General features: G+C 38.4%; 1 protein-coding gene across 2 annotated transcripts in view; it reads left to right on the top strand.

Moving 5' to 3' along the window:
* Positions 1-409: 409 nt before the first annotated feature.
* The window catches only part of clybl (citrate lyase beta like), a 63,643-nt gene continuing 48,999 nt past the window's right edge, over positions 410-15,053 (top strand). For both annotated transcript variants that reach the window (XM_044132162.1, XM_044132163.1), the window contains exon 1: positions 410-458. In XM_044132162.1, coding sequence (XP_043988097.1) covers positions 415-458 — 44 coding nt within the window. In that variant the 5' untranslated portion in view covers positions 410-414. The remainder of the gene's footprint in view (positions 459-15,053) is intronic.

Genomic DNA, 15,053 nt, shown 5'->3' with positions numbered 1-15,053 from the left:
GGTGGTAGTAATTCACCACTGCTGTGAGAGACAACTCCTGGGGTGAAATGCCTTGCCCACAAATCTCTCTCTCTTTGAGCTTTTTTCCAAAAATATTTTTCACGTTTTTCTCTGGGACGTGGCAATCAAAAAGAAGGCAACCAGCACATAATAAAGATAAAAAAAGATATGAATTTCACTCTAACTTTTAAATATACGGATTTGCCATATTTATTACAGAACAAAAGTCTACATTAAGCAGTCTCTTGCTGCCAGCAAGTTCTGTGCATCTTCCCTGTTTACTTTACCATGTGCTTGTAGGAGCCCAAGCCCCGCCCCTCTTACTACGCTATCCAATCACATGACTAAATCAGCACGTGGGAGTACCTTTTGAGGCCAATCGCTGCATACTTGTTTCATGCGTCACAGAGAAACATGGCTGCGCACATTGTCAGAGCTGTGAGACGTCTTCCTGCACTGTAAGTCTGTTTCTGAATGTTTACATAACTCTTAGTATTTTTTTGCTGCGTGTAGAAATCATTTCCAGACAACATTTCTGGCTGCTGCTATGTTGCTGCGGTCAGCTGAAGGTCACTTGCTTTGTTTGCTCAACAGAAGTGTACAGTAGGGTTTGAACTTGAATTAGCAATGCTTATAGAGGTTTTGTGGCTACACAATACAACTAATATATGCTTAGACATGCTTTTGTCAAACTAAAATAAGATCAACATCTGTGAGAAACTTACTGGAGAAAACGGTCATGTGTGTCATGTAAACATATGTTGCAACACTCAACTTTGGTCATGGTAATATTTAACAGGTTTTACGTTAAATAAATAACTATCAATATAGCTTTAATGGCATGTGAGAATTTAAAATGGACTGACTTTAATATGTTTGGACATACAGCATGTGCACAATTATTAAGCTAGTCTTATTTCTTGGAGTAACCCGAAATGTTAATGAACTTCAAATCTGTATATTTCAGAAAATAAAGGCATTTATTTTACGTTGGTAATTTTTAAACATTTCAGAAAAAATATCTGGTAGCTAAGTTCTTTTAGTATCCACAGCAATATCAAAATCAAAACAGTAGCATTTTTCCTGTATATTTTTCAAAAAAGCTATTTCTAAGGAGTTATTGCTAAGTCTTTAGACAAACTCATAAAGGATCGTTGGTTTAGTTTATCAAACCAAACGTTGTTTTTAATATTTATCCTGACCTTTATGTTTTAAAAAAACAACAACAAAAAAAAAACAAGTAAAGAACTTATTATAAGTTTTGAACATTGTCAATGGACTTTTAAGTTCAGCTAAATCCTAAAATTGTACAAGGCCATAACAATTTAACTAGTTGGATAATAATAATCTAATGCATTTAAAATTCTTTGAGCTTTCTTCTGAAGAGCGTATATAGATTTTGCGTGCTACTGAGAGAATATGTATATGTGACCAATTATTGGAAAAGTTTAAGTGTGCAGAATTTCTGTGGAAAACAAAGTCCATCTAATTTGTTTCTTTTTATTTATTAAAGTGAGGATAATAGACATAGCCTTAACAAATAACCAGATAGGCTTTTGAATAAATAAATCAAATGCCTATCTGATTCTTTTCAATAGCAGTCACAAACCTTGCATTCATGGAGTCTCAGTTTTTGCGTCTCTGTGATTTCTCATACGTGTTCATGCTAGATGAGAAAAGTTGAGTTTGATATTTTGTTTAACAAAAGAACAAAAACTATTTTATACTTTTGTGACCTTATAATTAAGGATTTGATTTTTGACAATTATTATTGACTGCAAATTTTCACGCTTATCAGTTTAATAGGTATATCTTTTTGCATGAACTGAAGTATTAGTCCAGCTATATTAAGATCAACATGGCAATTTGTGTTATTTTCATTCTTTTATTTTTGTAATAAGTGTTCTTACACAGTCTGGAAAAGTACGACATTTACCTGAAGCACAACTTTCCTTGAGAACCAGTGTACTCCAGCTTTTAGATGTCTCGGTTTCAATAAAACTGGGTTAAATATCATTGTATGTCTTAATTTTACTCTGGGGGGATATGATTCACTATTTGATTCAGGTGTATTGTATATGGGACACAAATAAAAGTTAAACAAGGCTGCCAGCTCCAAAAGACTGGACTTTGACATCTCTGGTTTGAAGTATTTTCAAATTGTGGATAAGTATGGAAAAGCAAAATACAGTCTGGAAAAATATAATAGGCGGTAGTGGTAGAGCATGTGCAGCATAAGGAAGCTACAGTCCTCGACACAACTGGCCCGGGTTTGATTCAGGACTTTGCCTCATTTACATCATATTATCCCTCTTACCTGAGTACCTACACTGTACCTCCTTACCACCTCAGCTCCACTCGCTCTCCCTCTATAGTTAAACTCTATTTGTACACTGTCACCTCTGACAGAGCCTGACTAGTGGTCTTTCTGCTAAGACCAGTTTTGTTCTTATTCGTAAATCAGTTTGGATGAAAGTGTCTCCCAAATACATAAACATACTTTTATTTAAACTTATTCTTTATCCATTCATCCATCCACACATCCATACATACATAAGTAAAAGCAGGAATTTTAAACATGAAAAAGGTAGTGGTGATCCTGCCTCAAAGACACTATAGAAGGACTTAAGTTCTTCTATTTGGTGTCAGGTTTTCATATCTGAAACGAAGTAGACTTGATTCAGTTGTTGACCAAAATTTGTTACATTTTTAGTGTGTGAAAGCGTGGTTTGCTTTCACATGGCACTGTGTTAAACCCAGCATACCCTTTGTAAAACCCGTTCATCTTCCAGTCCGCTTGCATTCACATATATCATTCGAACTGCACTACAGTTCACTTCAACCAAACCAAGACCTAGGTTTTTAGGTGGTCCAGAGTGTGCTTTTTTGTTCCACATCAGAGTTCAATTGCATAGTCACACTTTCCCAAATTAACCTTTGACATTTTGATTAAAGTTGACTTAACAGGACTTGTGTGACTACATATTTAGAATCTTTGTAAAGTTCTTACAAAAAAAATATAATTATTTTTTTTTCAATTGACCGATCTTGAATGATCTTGCAAAATTACACTTCAGGAGTTTTACTGATAGCAATTCTACAGTTTTAGTGTTTCGTCGGAGGAGTGAACTTACAACGGCTTAATTTCTGTACGAGTGTTTTTAAAATTCCAGAGGTAGTTGTGAGTCTGTCAGCTACTTTGTGACATGCGGGTGTAATTGGGGAGGCATAAATTTCCAGAGGCACAAAACTGACTGTCTTGCTAAGTTAAAGTGTGAAGTGATTTTCACACCAGTCTTGTAGGTCTGCCTATAAGTGTTTAACACTGTGCTTGCACTGTTTAACTTGAAGTTTTCACAGATACCATTACGCTATCTCCTTTTTAATTTTGCACTTCAAATTTTCTAAGTGTACATGAAGTTAGACGAACATTTCAGGATATGTTCTTTTGCAGAAATACGCTACTACTGACTCTTAAGCAGAAACTCTTCATACCAAATTTTGCCGTGTATTTCTGTGACCCAGTAGTTCAGTGGTTAAATGCAGCCTTCTTGGAAGGAATGCGTGTGCTTGTTTTATGGACAGCCTAGAGCTCTCGTCGCGGCGTTGGCGGCAGACTGCTCTTTGTCACAAACACCCTCATGTCAAAGATGCAACAGCATCCTGGAGGAAGCATTGGCTGCCACTATGAAGTCGACAAGTGATGAAAGTAGCCTAGAGGTTGTCAATTAAGAGAGCCAAGGCCTGGACCTTATAAGTTAATGGGCAGTTTCCCCTCACAGGGCCTGCTAGGGCTTTATAGCACTACCTATAAAAAACCTAAGTGTAATGCACCCCTATAACGTTTTCAATTAAAAGAGGGGGCATAAAGCCGTGCAGACACTTGGCATTCATGCTACAATAGTAATGCAGCGGCATTGGTCTATAACTGGAAGGGGAATTTTCGATTGCCCCGGTTGTATTAAGTGGCGGCTACTGTGCAGAATTTTATGTTGATGGCACCTCATGCTGACTGGAAGCATTACAGACTTTCTGCTGTCTTCTCATCAACATTTTTTTAGCTTTGTCAAATGGATGCTCAGCTTGAAGCTTTAAAGCACGTCTCCTCTCCGGAGACAAATGTTAGCATATCTCGGTAATGTTATACCGTGTTAATGTAGTTAAAAAGTCATTATAAAAACATTATTGTGCTACACAAATGCGCAATAAAGAAAATGAACTCTGTATTTTACTAATTCCATACAATAAAGACTCGCTAACACCGTTAATAATCTCCTGTTCTTCTAAATGCTTCACCAGACTACCTCCTGCCCATCTGGCAGGCCTCTGTGGCCGAGCTTTTCTTAGCTTCCGGTAGAAAAATAAATGAGTGTTGAATAAACACCAGAGTGTTGACACCTCATTTCCTCATTGATTGGTGGTGGAAGCTGAGCTTAAGGTGTGTGGCCATAATCCAATCAAGCAAGAAAACAACCACTGGGACTTTGTAACCAAATTCTGCACATATAGGAAGGGCTGAGCACACTGGGCAGGCAACTTTAACCCTCATGTCTTCTTGACTATTATGTGGTTTATCTATTCTTTAATTGTTTGCGCAGCTTAAAAAAAATGTGTTAGCTTTTGTTTGTTTGTTTGTTTTTTTCTGTCTTGAGCCTAAATCTTCTTAGAGGTGTGTTTTATTTTTCTTTTACAATTAAGACTAATTTTAAGCAAACGAATCGATAAATTGCCCTATTACCTGCTAAGCTTGCCTTTGAAATCCATTACAGAGCATTAAGTTAACACATGTTGCTGTGCAAAAACAAAGTCCTGGCGATTGCTGTGGAAACCAGCTGAGTAAACATGGTTGAGACAGCAAGAAGAGAGGCCTACACTTGTCTCAGCACTGACTAAGGTGGATACATGAGGCCAGCAGATGGATGCAGTAACCTGTATCCCACAGAAGAAGAAAGAGGGAACAAAAACAACTAAAAACGAGCGCTCCTCCTCGAGCTCCAACGCCTTTGATCAACAGCACATCTTCGGGCCGCGGTGTAGGACTTCTTACGACCCCGGAGAGCACATGGAGCTGCATCTGTATAAACACGACGAGGGAGGAATGTGTGAACAATTGCAACAAAAGAATTTTGTTCTCGAAACATGGGGTGGACTTGGCTAACGGGCGGTTTATGTGGTTAAGGATTTGAACGTGGGGGTTGGATCAAATGAGGAGCTGGGGAAACAGTTTCTGTTTTTAATGACAACACAAGTGGGAGACCCATGTTTCTGCTTACAGATGTGAGCCAATACGAGTGCGGTGATTAGGTTATCATTTATAAAGATTATGCAATGCTTTGTGATTTTATTACATGTTGTTCTAATAACTGGCTTTTTATGTCTTGACAAATCACAGTCAGGTCAGAATCGGTGGAGTTATAAAGCAGACAATGTTTAAAAGTGAATGTAATAAAGCAGATGGGACTGATTTAACTTAGATTAATGATTCAAATCTTAAACTCTTCTGATTCCGTCCTCTCCTATGCCAGAGTTGTGTTTTAGTCTTCTGACAGCCATGCATTGTTCTTGTGGCCATGTGGATGGTGAGTAGTTTTAGGACGATGAGGTATACTATACCCAGAATTTCCGGTCTGATACACAGAACACTAATGAGAGGCCCATTTTATAGCCGAGTATTTAACCAAGCTCAGCAGGGGATTTATGTTCATGTGTGGCTTTTTTTTAATGTATGTTTCTTTTTCTTTTTTTTTTTTGTGGCTCCCCTTTCACACACACATGTTAAATATGCGTGTTATGTGAGGTTATTTCTAATGTACAAAACCAGGGCTGCAGTCCTTAAGTGAACCTCTTGGTGTCAGTGTTGTCACTAGACCTTGGGAATGGAAACGGATAGGTAGGTTATTTTTTCCAAATGCTTTATCTAATCAGTATCTGGAATTCAATAATTGGTCGCGGAAATGTTGTTTGGAGTATCTGAAAGTAATTCTCGATATGCAGTGTTGTGTTGAACAAGTTCTCTACTTGCTGTGAGAAATATGTTGTTTCTAAGATACCAAGTAATGCCAGCAAGTAATGACCTTATTACTGGAGCTTGAATTTGAGTGAGTTATTAAACAAGATATCCATAGTAGCCCTAAAGAAATACAGTAAAACGAGAAAGAAATTTGATAAACTAGTGTTGTAGTTGCATTTATTGCTTAAAAAAGTTAATACTTTTGTTATTTAACAACTGAATGAGATTACTCCACACCTTTTAACTATAGGTATTTCATTAAATGCACAATTGGACATTTCACATAATGGGCATTTGATAATGCATAAATTCTGACTTGATGACCAATATGTACATTTAAACTAGGTGACTGCTAAGTAATTAAATAATGTCATTTCATTCTATTACAATTCATGGTATGGATCTTCTCAGTTTTTTAGTCGTTTAATTTATCCCAGTAGATCCAGACGGAATCATTTCTTTGATTCTACAAGAGCCGTAAATCCGCTGTTTCTTGTGTGTTGTGTGTATGGTTTCATTTCATTTAAGTGATGAAGTACGCTTGCTATATTACACTACATTATATTATTGCGCTACACTTTTTTCAGATGCCAGAAAACCATTGCTTGTGAATCTCCCCAGAACAGTTGTTGCTTGTTTTTCTTTCTTTTACATTCTTTACGATTTCCTCTCAGTCATTAACGTTTACTCATTAACATACCTTCAATGTCAGACTGACATTGAAGGTACAAGTTGACATTTGGGACAACACCGAGTGAGACAGATGTTGGACAACTTGTAAAATTAGCACCATTGTGGTTTAGGGTTTCTAGCATGTTAAATAACTGTTGGCCTGCTCAGAGAAGGCTGCTACATCATATGTTTTATATTTGCTTGCCAGGTTCACACAGATGCACCTAAAACTAAGAATTTCAAAACTTCTCTTTAAATACTTAATTTACATCTTGTTGCAAGGTAGAAAGTCAGATTTTAAAACTAAACAAAACATTATTTGTTGTTGTTTACAGCGTATAAAGCCCTTTAGGGCTCGGTTCAGGAAGACTGATAGTTCGCTATGAGAACAGGGCGACAGGCCACAAATAGACATCAAGTTATGATGTAATTGATGCCACAGCTCTGTGATTAAGACCACAAAAAACAATGAAAATTGAGATTCTTTTATATTCCAAATGTAAATACAGAAAGCACATTCTGTGTTGTGAGCTGACACGGAGGTCCATAGAGAGATTCAGGCAAAATTATCTGAGAAGATATACCGAATAAGACATTGTGAAAGTTGCATAATGTTTTATGCCTTACACATAAAACTTTGCCATTGTTTTAGTTTGTTTACTGCATCCTGTAAAGTAACACAACTTAGTTTAGTTCAGCTAAAATCCAATATACTTTATTAATCCTAGAGGCAAATTAAATGTCTTAACTCATCCTATTTGCTTCATAGTTGTTGTAGATGTTGATGGCAGTAGGCAGCAAGGATGTCCTGTAGCAGTCTGTGTGTCAGCGGCTCTGAAGTCAACACGGACTGAACACACTCTGTTGTTTGATAACAGCCATGAAGAGAATGTTCAGGATTGTCTGTATTGTTTTACGGGAAAGATGTTCACTCAAGCTTGCATTGTTTACCTGGAAGTTGTTGGATTAAGGATGGATTATGCTTGCACCATAAACAAACTTCTCTAGGGGTTTTTTTGCAGCCGAGGTGGCGTCAATACAGTTGCTGCTAAATGGACTAAATATCTGATGTGTGAAAACACCCATAGTTTCCATGTAATAACTGTCGGCTTTTGTTTCCAGATCGCTGAATCTGTCTTTCTTGTAAGTGAAGGTAAAGTGTAGCAGCCTTCTTTCAGCCAGCTTACTGGCACTAGGAAGCAAAGGGGTACTGATAACAGACCTAAGATAAGGTTCATTTTTCTTTCAGTGTTTATACCAAACATAACATGAGCAAGTTCTGTGAAATTTGAGGTACACTGTAACGGTTTTCCTGTAAAAAAAAAAAAAAGAATAAAACCTCCTGTTAGAACGTGTCAAACATGATGTGTTTTTCTGATCAAAGAGCAGATAGCCGACTACTTTGTTTTGGTATTTTGCTGAATTTGGGACTTGTTGGTAACTTCTCATCTCGGCGCTGGTTACAGACAGGCGGCCTCCTGTTAGCACTGCACTTCATTAGAACCAGGTTTCAGTGGTACCACACACATTCAAACAGCAGGGCCATCTCCCTAGCATCAAAGGCTGTTTTATACAAAGGCCTGTGTCTGTGTCTGTCCTCCCATCAGTGTCTGCTAATGATGCATGCCGCACACATTTTTAACACCGACACCCTCCCCTCTCGCTGTCATTCATTCAACATACTCACAGTCCAAATGTCTGAAACCATTTCTCGCTCTTTTTTAAATCTCTCTTTGTTTCTCTCCCCCCTTCTGCCATTTTGTGGTGTTTGTTTGGCTGCTGGGTTTTGTTTGTTTATTGTTTCCAGATGGCAGACACAGACTTCATTTGTGTGACTTTCAAGTTTCCCAGAGAGTTTTTTTTTTTTTGTTTGTTTTTACTGCTTTGGCTCGATCGCTTATCCTGTTTCCTCTCGCCAGTCTTTATGATGGGCCCTTTTAAATGTAGCAACTGGAAACAACTGTCCGTTCCAGTCTGCGCTTGGGAGAACGGGAGAAAGTGTCTCTCTCTTTTTGGGCACTCTCCATCTAACCTTTGCTTTTGATGTTTTGCTCCTGACAGAGTGCAGATGAAAGTGATGATTTTCATCTACATGATTATCCATCCCACAGAGACATAAAATTCATTATGGAGACGCAACCTTTTATTAGACTGGATTCTGCTTTAAATACTGTATTTATTTATTTTTTTAATTTCAGCTCTGCAATATTTATTTATTTTTTTTCTCAACTCTTCGGCTGTGTTAGTCTGGGCATCATTAAGCTCTATGACATCACGTATTTACAGGAATCCAGGGGGCAACTGGCCCAGTAAACGTGGGGGTGGACCAGCGCTTGTCTTTACTCATCGGATGCGGTTTTAAGAGTTCGCAGTAATCAAAGCTTTATAAAAGCCGCCCCTCCTCCTTAAGGAGGTCGTTTCTCCTGGCCGTCGCTGATGAGTGATTAGCCTGGCATTCCAACCTGCCTAATCCCATTTCTGACACTGATTTTCAACTCACCAGTCATCGTGGTCATTAATTTTTTCTGAGCCAAACATGCAAGACTAATAGGAGGACAAATAAGCTGCTTCTTGTTCTTTTCAAGTGGCTACCAGATAAGTTGAGTAGACATGTACTTTTGTTAGGTTGCTGGAAAGTTTAAACTGTTGCTGTCTCATATTTTTGTGTGGAGAAACTTGCTACATTTTTTTCATGTCTGGAATTGCGGGAGGTGGGGGGAGGGAAGGCAGTTCTGCATAAAGTATGACGCCGATGGTAGCATAGTCGTGACAGTAACCTGTTTGTGACCCCGCACAAGGGGATCCAAGCTAAAGTGTGAGGGGATCGGACTTTAATGTCCACGTAATCACTGGTGTTTGTGTTTTACCACCACTGAGCCTCTGGCTGGCCGGCTAATCTCATCAGGGTTTGGGGCTGCGGTGGCGGGGTGAGGGAGAGGACAGCCTAGCGTGACCCACATCTCCGTGCCAGGACGGTTACAACACTCCAAGCTCTGCTGCGGCAGCTCCGCCGAGAGTTTACTACAAGGCCAATTGCCAGGGTGTTTACTACCGAACAGTCTGGCTCACCGAGATAATGCCTGCGCTAATGCTCTCTGAGGACACTCACTGTCTCGGAGATGCAGATTTTTAACATTTCATACTCTTTCATTATGGTTTAGATGAGATTTTTTTTAGCGTTTTGGAAAATAAAACCAACAAAACACAAAGGGACATACCTCACGTTTGTCATTTGGTCAAATCAGAAATGCTTTTGAAATGGGAAAAGAAAAGAGAGGCTGACATGTTGATTCTCTTTTCTTGAGAAAAACTACTAAATCTTCTGTTTCTAAATTCTTTTAAAAATGACTTGTGCAGTAGTTGTTTAGAGTTTGACTGTAGTTCTTTAGCTTTTATTGGCTGTTCATTATTTTTGAAATGACTATCTACAGTTTGCAGAACTAACAACAGCTTGTGGTCATGACCTCTGCAGTCAGTTCATATTAGAATCAAGAAGCATTGTTCATTTGTCTCTGAATGGTTATGGGTTGTTTTAATAAGCTAATCTGAACTCAAATGGTGATAAGACATCACATGTAAGTCTAAGATAAGTCTAAAGCTAATGTATTTCAGCAAATGTTTATCATCGTTTCCATATGGTGTCACATGAAGTGTGTTTTAGTTGTAGTAGATGTGATAAACCACCACAAAGTGGCTTTTGATTAAGTGGAAGCAAAGTACGTCACCTAAAATTTGAAAATTTATTCTGATGTCCTGTGTTAAGTACAACTGAACAATTATCTTCAAAATAAAAAAAAAAAAGTAGTGTATTTCATATTGTCTCTTGAAAAATGCAGCTGTTTTGTGGACGCCTCTGAAGTTTGATAGATGGCATTAGTAAGCAAACATCATGACGACTAAGGAACACATCAGGCAGGTCATAGATAAAGTTTTGGAGAAATTTAATGCATGGTTGGGTTATAAAACAATATCAAAAGCTCTGAATCTCTCATAGAATACTGTTTAATAAAAATAAAATATTAAATACAATAAATAAATAAATAAATAATAAACAAAACTGGTGAATGGATTGCCACTAGCCCTGTAAGGGACACAGCTAAGGTGTGGGAGAAGGTGCTGTGGTGAAATTCGATTAAGATTTTGTTCTACATGCAGCATGTTAGTCCTGTGCATTTCACCACAGGGAGACATGGTGGTGGCAGCATCATACTGTGGGGGATGGAGGGACAGGAAAGAGGGTGAGAGCAAGAGTAGATGGGTGAATAACACTGGAATGGTTAAATGCTGTCCGTCCACTCTGACTGAGCTCGAACTATTATTATTAAATGAGCAAACCTGTCTGTAATTGTTCATAACTGAACCATAGACTCATACCACAAAACACTTACCGCTGTATTGAAAGCAATAGAGGGTCCTACAAAGTTCTGACTAAGGGGAGATGAATGCCAATGTCAGCCACATTTTTTTCCACTTCACCCCTTCATGGATCCTTTTTGCATTCCACATAAGAAGAGCTGCTGTGTGGTCATCCATCCTCCTGCCTCAGTCCTAATAAAGTCCCTATAAAATTGTGGTTTTAATGTCACAAAATGTGAGAAAGTTCATGGATGTGAGTACTTTTGCAAGGCGTTGCAGTGTCCTGAATGCAAATTACACAATTAAAATCTTCCCAACTGTCTATGAAGGAAATAAGTGAACACTTGCAATTTCAAGTCGCAGTAACCTCCATCAGCACAGGCAGTCTGACGAATACGGAGTTTAGGTTGAATATTACAGAAAAGCATGCTGCGATTAGATGTCTCATAGCTTTTCAGCTCATGTATTTGTTACACAGAATTTTCTGGCTGGATTGTAATTCATCTTGCTTTAGCAGCCTCCCAGTAATGGGAGGCTGTTGGATTTTTGTTCCATAAACGTCAAGTCTACAGACTACACGATGACGCTTGTAAATGCAGATATGTAAAGTAATTCTTTCCAGTGTGGGATAATTAAACTGACTTTTAATCTTGCAATTTTTGAGGCAAGCACAGCCACATAATTACAGGAAATAAGCAAAATGTTTTAAGGAATGTTAAAATTTTACCCTAATATGTTGGCGATTTTTAAACCACTTCACCTATAAAAGTTCTGACAGCTGATTGCATTTCCTCTCCCTCAACTCACCATCCAACCACAACACACACACACACACAGGAATCACACTACCTTCCTGGTTGGATGAGATACTAAACATTTGGCTTTCAATTTTATTTCTGGGATAGCTACTGAAATTTGTGGTAAGAATTGTGACTGCAGCCCCTTTTTTCACCCCTGTATTGATGTTTCAACTACCTTGCTGGGCTTCCATTCACATAATACTTCAGTATGTCAAACGTAATCACAATAAAATGGTCTTACAAATCACCTAACAGGAGGTCTGACAGATGTATTTTCCAATATCTACTTAGTATTATTTCTCAAAGACTGTGAGGGAAACTAGATATTTAAGAATCAGACACAGGCTTTACACAGGCTTTGATCTCTGGTAATAATTAAAGCAATAATCTTACATATCCATCTGTGAACACCTGTTCAGATCAAAGAGACCATTTAGGATTCAAAATTCTCACCCCAGCATAATTATGATGCGGCAACAAATGAGCGCTTATTATCTCTTTTTGCTTTTCTTAGCCCTTCCTGCAGATTGTTGTACCTCTGCAAATATAATGTCATATTAGCTTTTATACTAACTGATTATGGGTGCTAAGTGGCTTTACAATTTTATCTCCAGCTTGACCGCACACAGAAATGTGGTCAGTGTTGTGTTCTTGTCAGTGCTTCAAACGGAAATAAGTTGTTGGAGGGGAAAAATGAACAAAATTGGCATTTATGAACAGCAAGGATAGTCTTTGTTCTCGGAAGAAACAAGGCTATACTGCTTCATGGTCTGTTGGGTGTTCATCAAATACAATTTTTAGTGTTTCCCCCTAAAAAAAAAAAAAAAAAAAAAGCTATTCCCAAATTGATTTATTTGCTTAGATGTTAACCTGATATGAGGACACTTATTTTATCAATAGATTAAAAGCATGCCTTATTCTGTGGTGTTAAACACTTGAACACAGACATACAAACACAACCAGCATGGTGGGTTTAGTTCATCTTTGATGTACAGCGACTGACAAAGAAAAAATGACTCCCTCCTATGAAAAGATTACAAATAAACTACAATAAAAGGATTTGCTCACTGGAGGTGGTCTGTGTTCACCGTATTTGTTCAAAAATACTCTGTTATGAATTAGTAGTTTATACTTTGATCTTCTAAATGTTGTGCTGATGCCGATCCTTTATACCAGAACTCACTTAATGATGCCTTACAAGTCGAGGAAAAGCGTTTGAGGCTAGAACACATTAGAGGGGAATAGTCGATGATGGACAAAATCAGATGGCAGAGTGACCACAAGCAAATTGCCGTGGCTTTCAGTCGCATCTTCGCTGATGCGGTACTTCCTCAGGCTTTTGTCCTCCGTTTAGGGCACAGCTGTCAGGCTAGGTGCTACCCTCTCTCCCCGCCCGAAAACCTAAGGCCATGCGCCACTGCTCCCCAAACACTAAATAGGAGCATTAGACACACTGTGTTAAGGGCGGCTGGTGTTTGGGTTGTGGCTTTGAGCGCTTGTCTTGTCCTATGGCCAGAGACATGTGCATTGTCACAAGGACACACTCACAGCTGCACGCCACACTCCAGAAATTATTCTCTGCTCTATGGCCTCTATTAGGAAACAGATTGAGGTAAATGTCCATTTTCCCTTCTGCTGACTTCTGCGGTGTGTCCTGGTTATTGACTCTCATTCTATCGTTTCAGGTTTTCCTGCTTGACAAATCTGCACAGGATAAATGCCGGCAAGGCCTATCTACTCGTATGCAGTGTTGCAGTTCTTGATTATGCACCACTGGCATCACACCTCAGCAGGGTATAAGCAAACATGAAAATTAATTCACAGCTAAATGCTACTATATTCAGTCTGAGGGGGAGGGAAGAGAGGAAGTCAAACACAGATTTGCACTAGTGAATATGTTTTGTATTAAGTACAGGGTGGATTGAACGCAGACAGCAAAGTTATTGTTCAGTACTGTGCAAAACCAACGAGCTTACACATGCAACGCAGTAACAATAACAACATGATCACTAACATGTAAAGAAAGTGCTGAAAGGCTGTATCCTGATGTCGGCATTTCTCAACACCAACCTTAATATTAAGCAGATGATCTGAACCCCTCTTGGCAGCAGTGCTCCCCTACACCATTAACCTCCCACTCAAACTGAACATAAGGGGACCTGCTGAAATAACTTAGTTTCAAGAAAACACAATTGAATCTTTTCCTGTTGTTCCAATGTTTCCAAAACCAGGACGATCTCAGATTATTTGTCCATTCCCTGATTGGTTAGAGCTCTTTGAATTTTAGAAGTTTGACCCACTGAATACCGAAAGGGCAGGGATAATATGATAGGTAGTTAGTGTTTAAAAAAAAAAAAAAATACTGAGAAGTTCAAAATATGTAGCTGAAGTTGTAAACATAAATCCAATAACAAATGTCGTAATCCAAGTGAAATTAGAATGCTTGAATGCTGTCATGCATTTCATGCTGATTTATGTAGACATTTTTACTTTCAAGCCATTTTTCTTAGCTCAGCATTGACAAGTTTGTTCTTCAACCTCTTGGACCACATTTCAAGAGAAAGAACAGTATCCTATCAGTTTATTTGGTTGAAGCTGTTGAGCTAGTTTGACTTTCAGCTGCAACCTTTAAGATTTTCTGATATGAACTTAAGCAAGAAAGTACTTGGCCATGACTTTGAGCAATGCAAATGGAATTGGCCCCCAATGGTTTGGTATGCACCCAGCTGGCCTTTAAAAGGTGATAATTGGAAAATACAGGATAAAGTCACAGTCAAAGTGGGGACTTTGTGCAAGACAAAATTGGCCTTAGAAAAGAGAATAAAGAGCCAGGGAGACACGTACTAGGATATTTTAAAAGAAAAGATCAAAACTCCACATTTTCCCTTGATCTTCTATATTATAGTACAAAATTGCACATAAGCAACATACTCCTTATTGCCATTAGCTTCTGGAACCCCCCCTTCTCCACATTATTCAGGATGTCTTGGTGAAAATTCCAAGATAAATCTGCATCATTAGGGGACTGGGTATTTCTGAGAGTAAACAAAAAAAGTATTAATGGATGGATAATTTTAATAGTTCTGCAATAATTAGTTATAAGCTTTGTAGTACATTTTTGCAGCCAAACAATTTTTTGAAAGTTATGCCATTTCCAAACAACTGGTAATTAGCATCCTACATATGCATGTGCATGCACACACACACACGTACTT

The sequence above is a fragment of the Gambusia affinis genome, linkage group LG11 (genome assembly GCF_019740435.1).
Source record: "Gambusia affinis linkage group LG11, SWU_Gaff_1.0, whole genome shotgun sequence".
In the NCBI taxonomy this organism is placed as follows: Eukaryota; Metazoa; Chordata; class Actinopteri; order Cyprinodontiformes; family Poeciliidae; genus Gambusia; species Gambusia affinis.
Note: the sequence above shows the minus strand (reverse complement) of the source record. Positions and strands in the feature narration are given on the sequence as shown.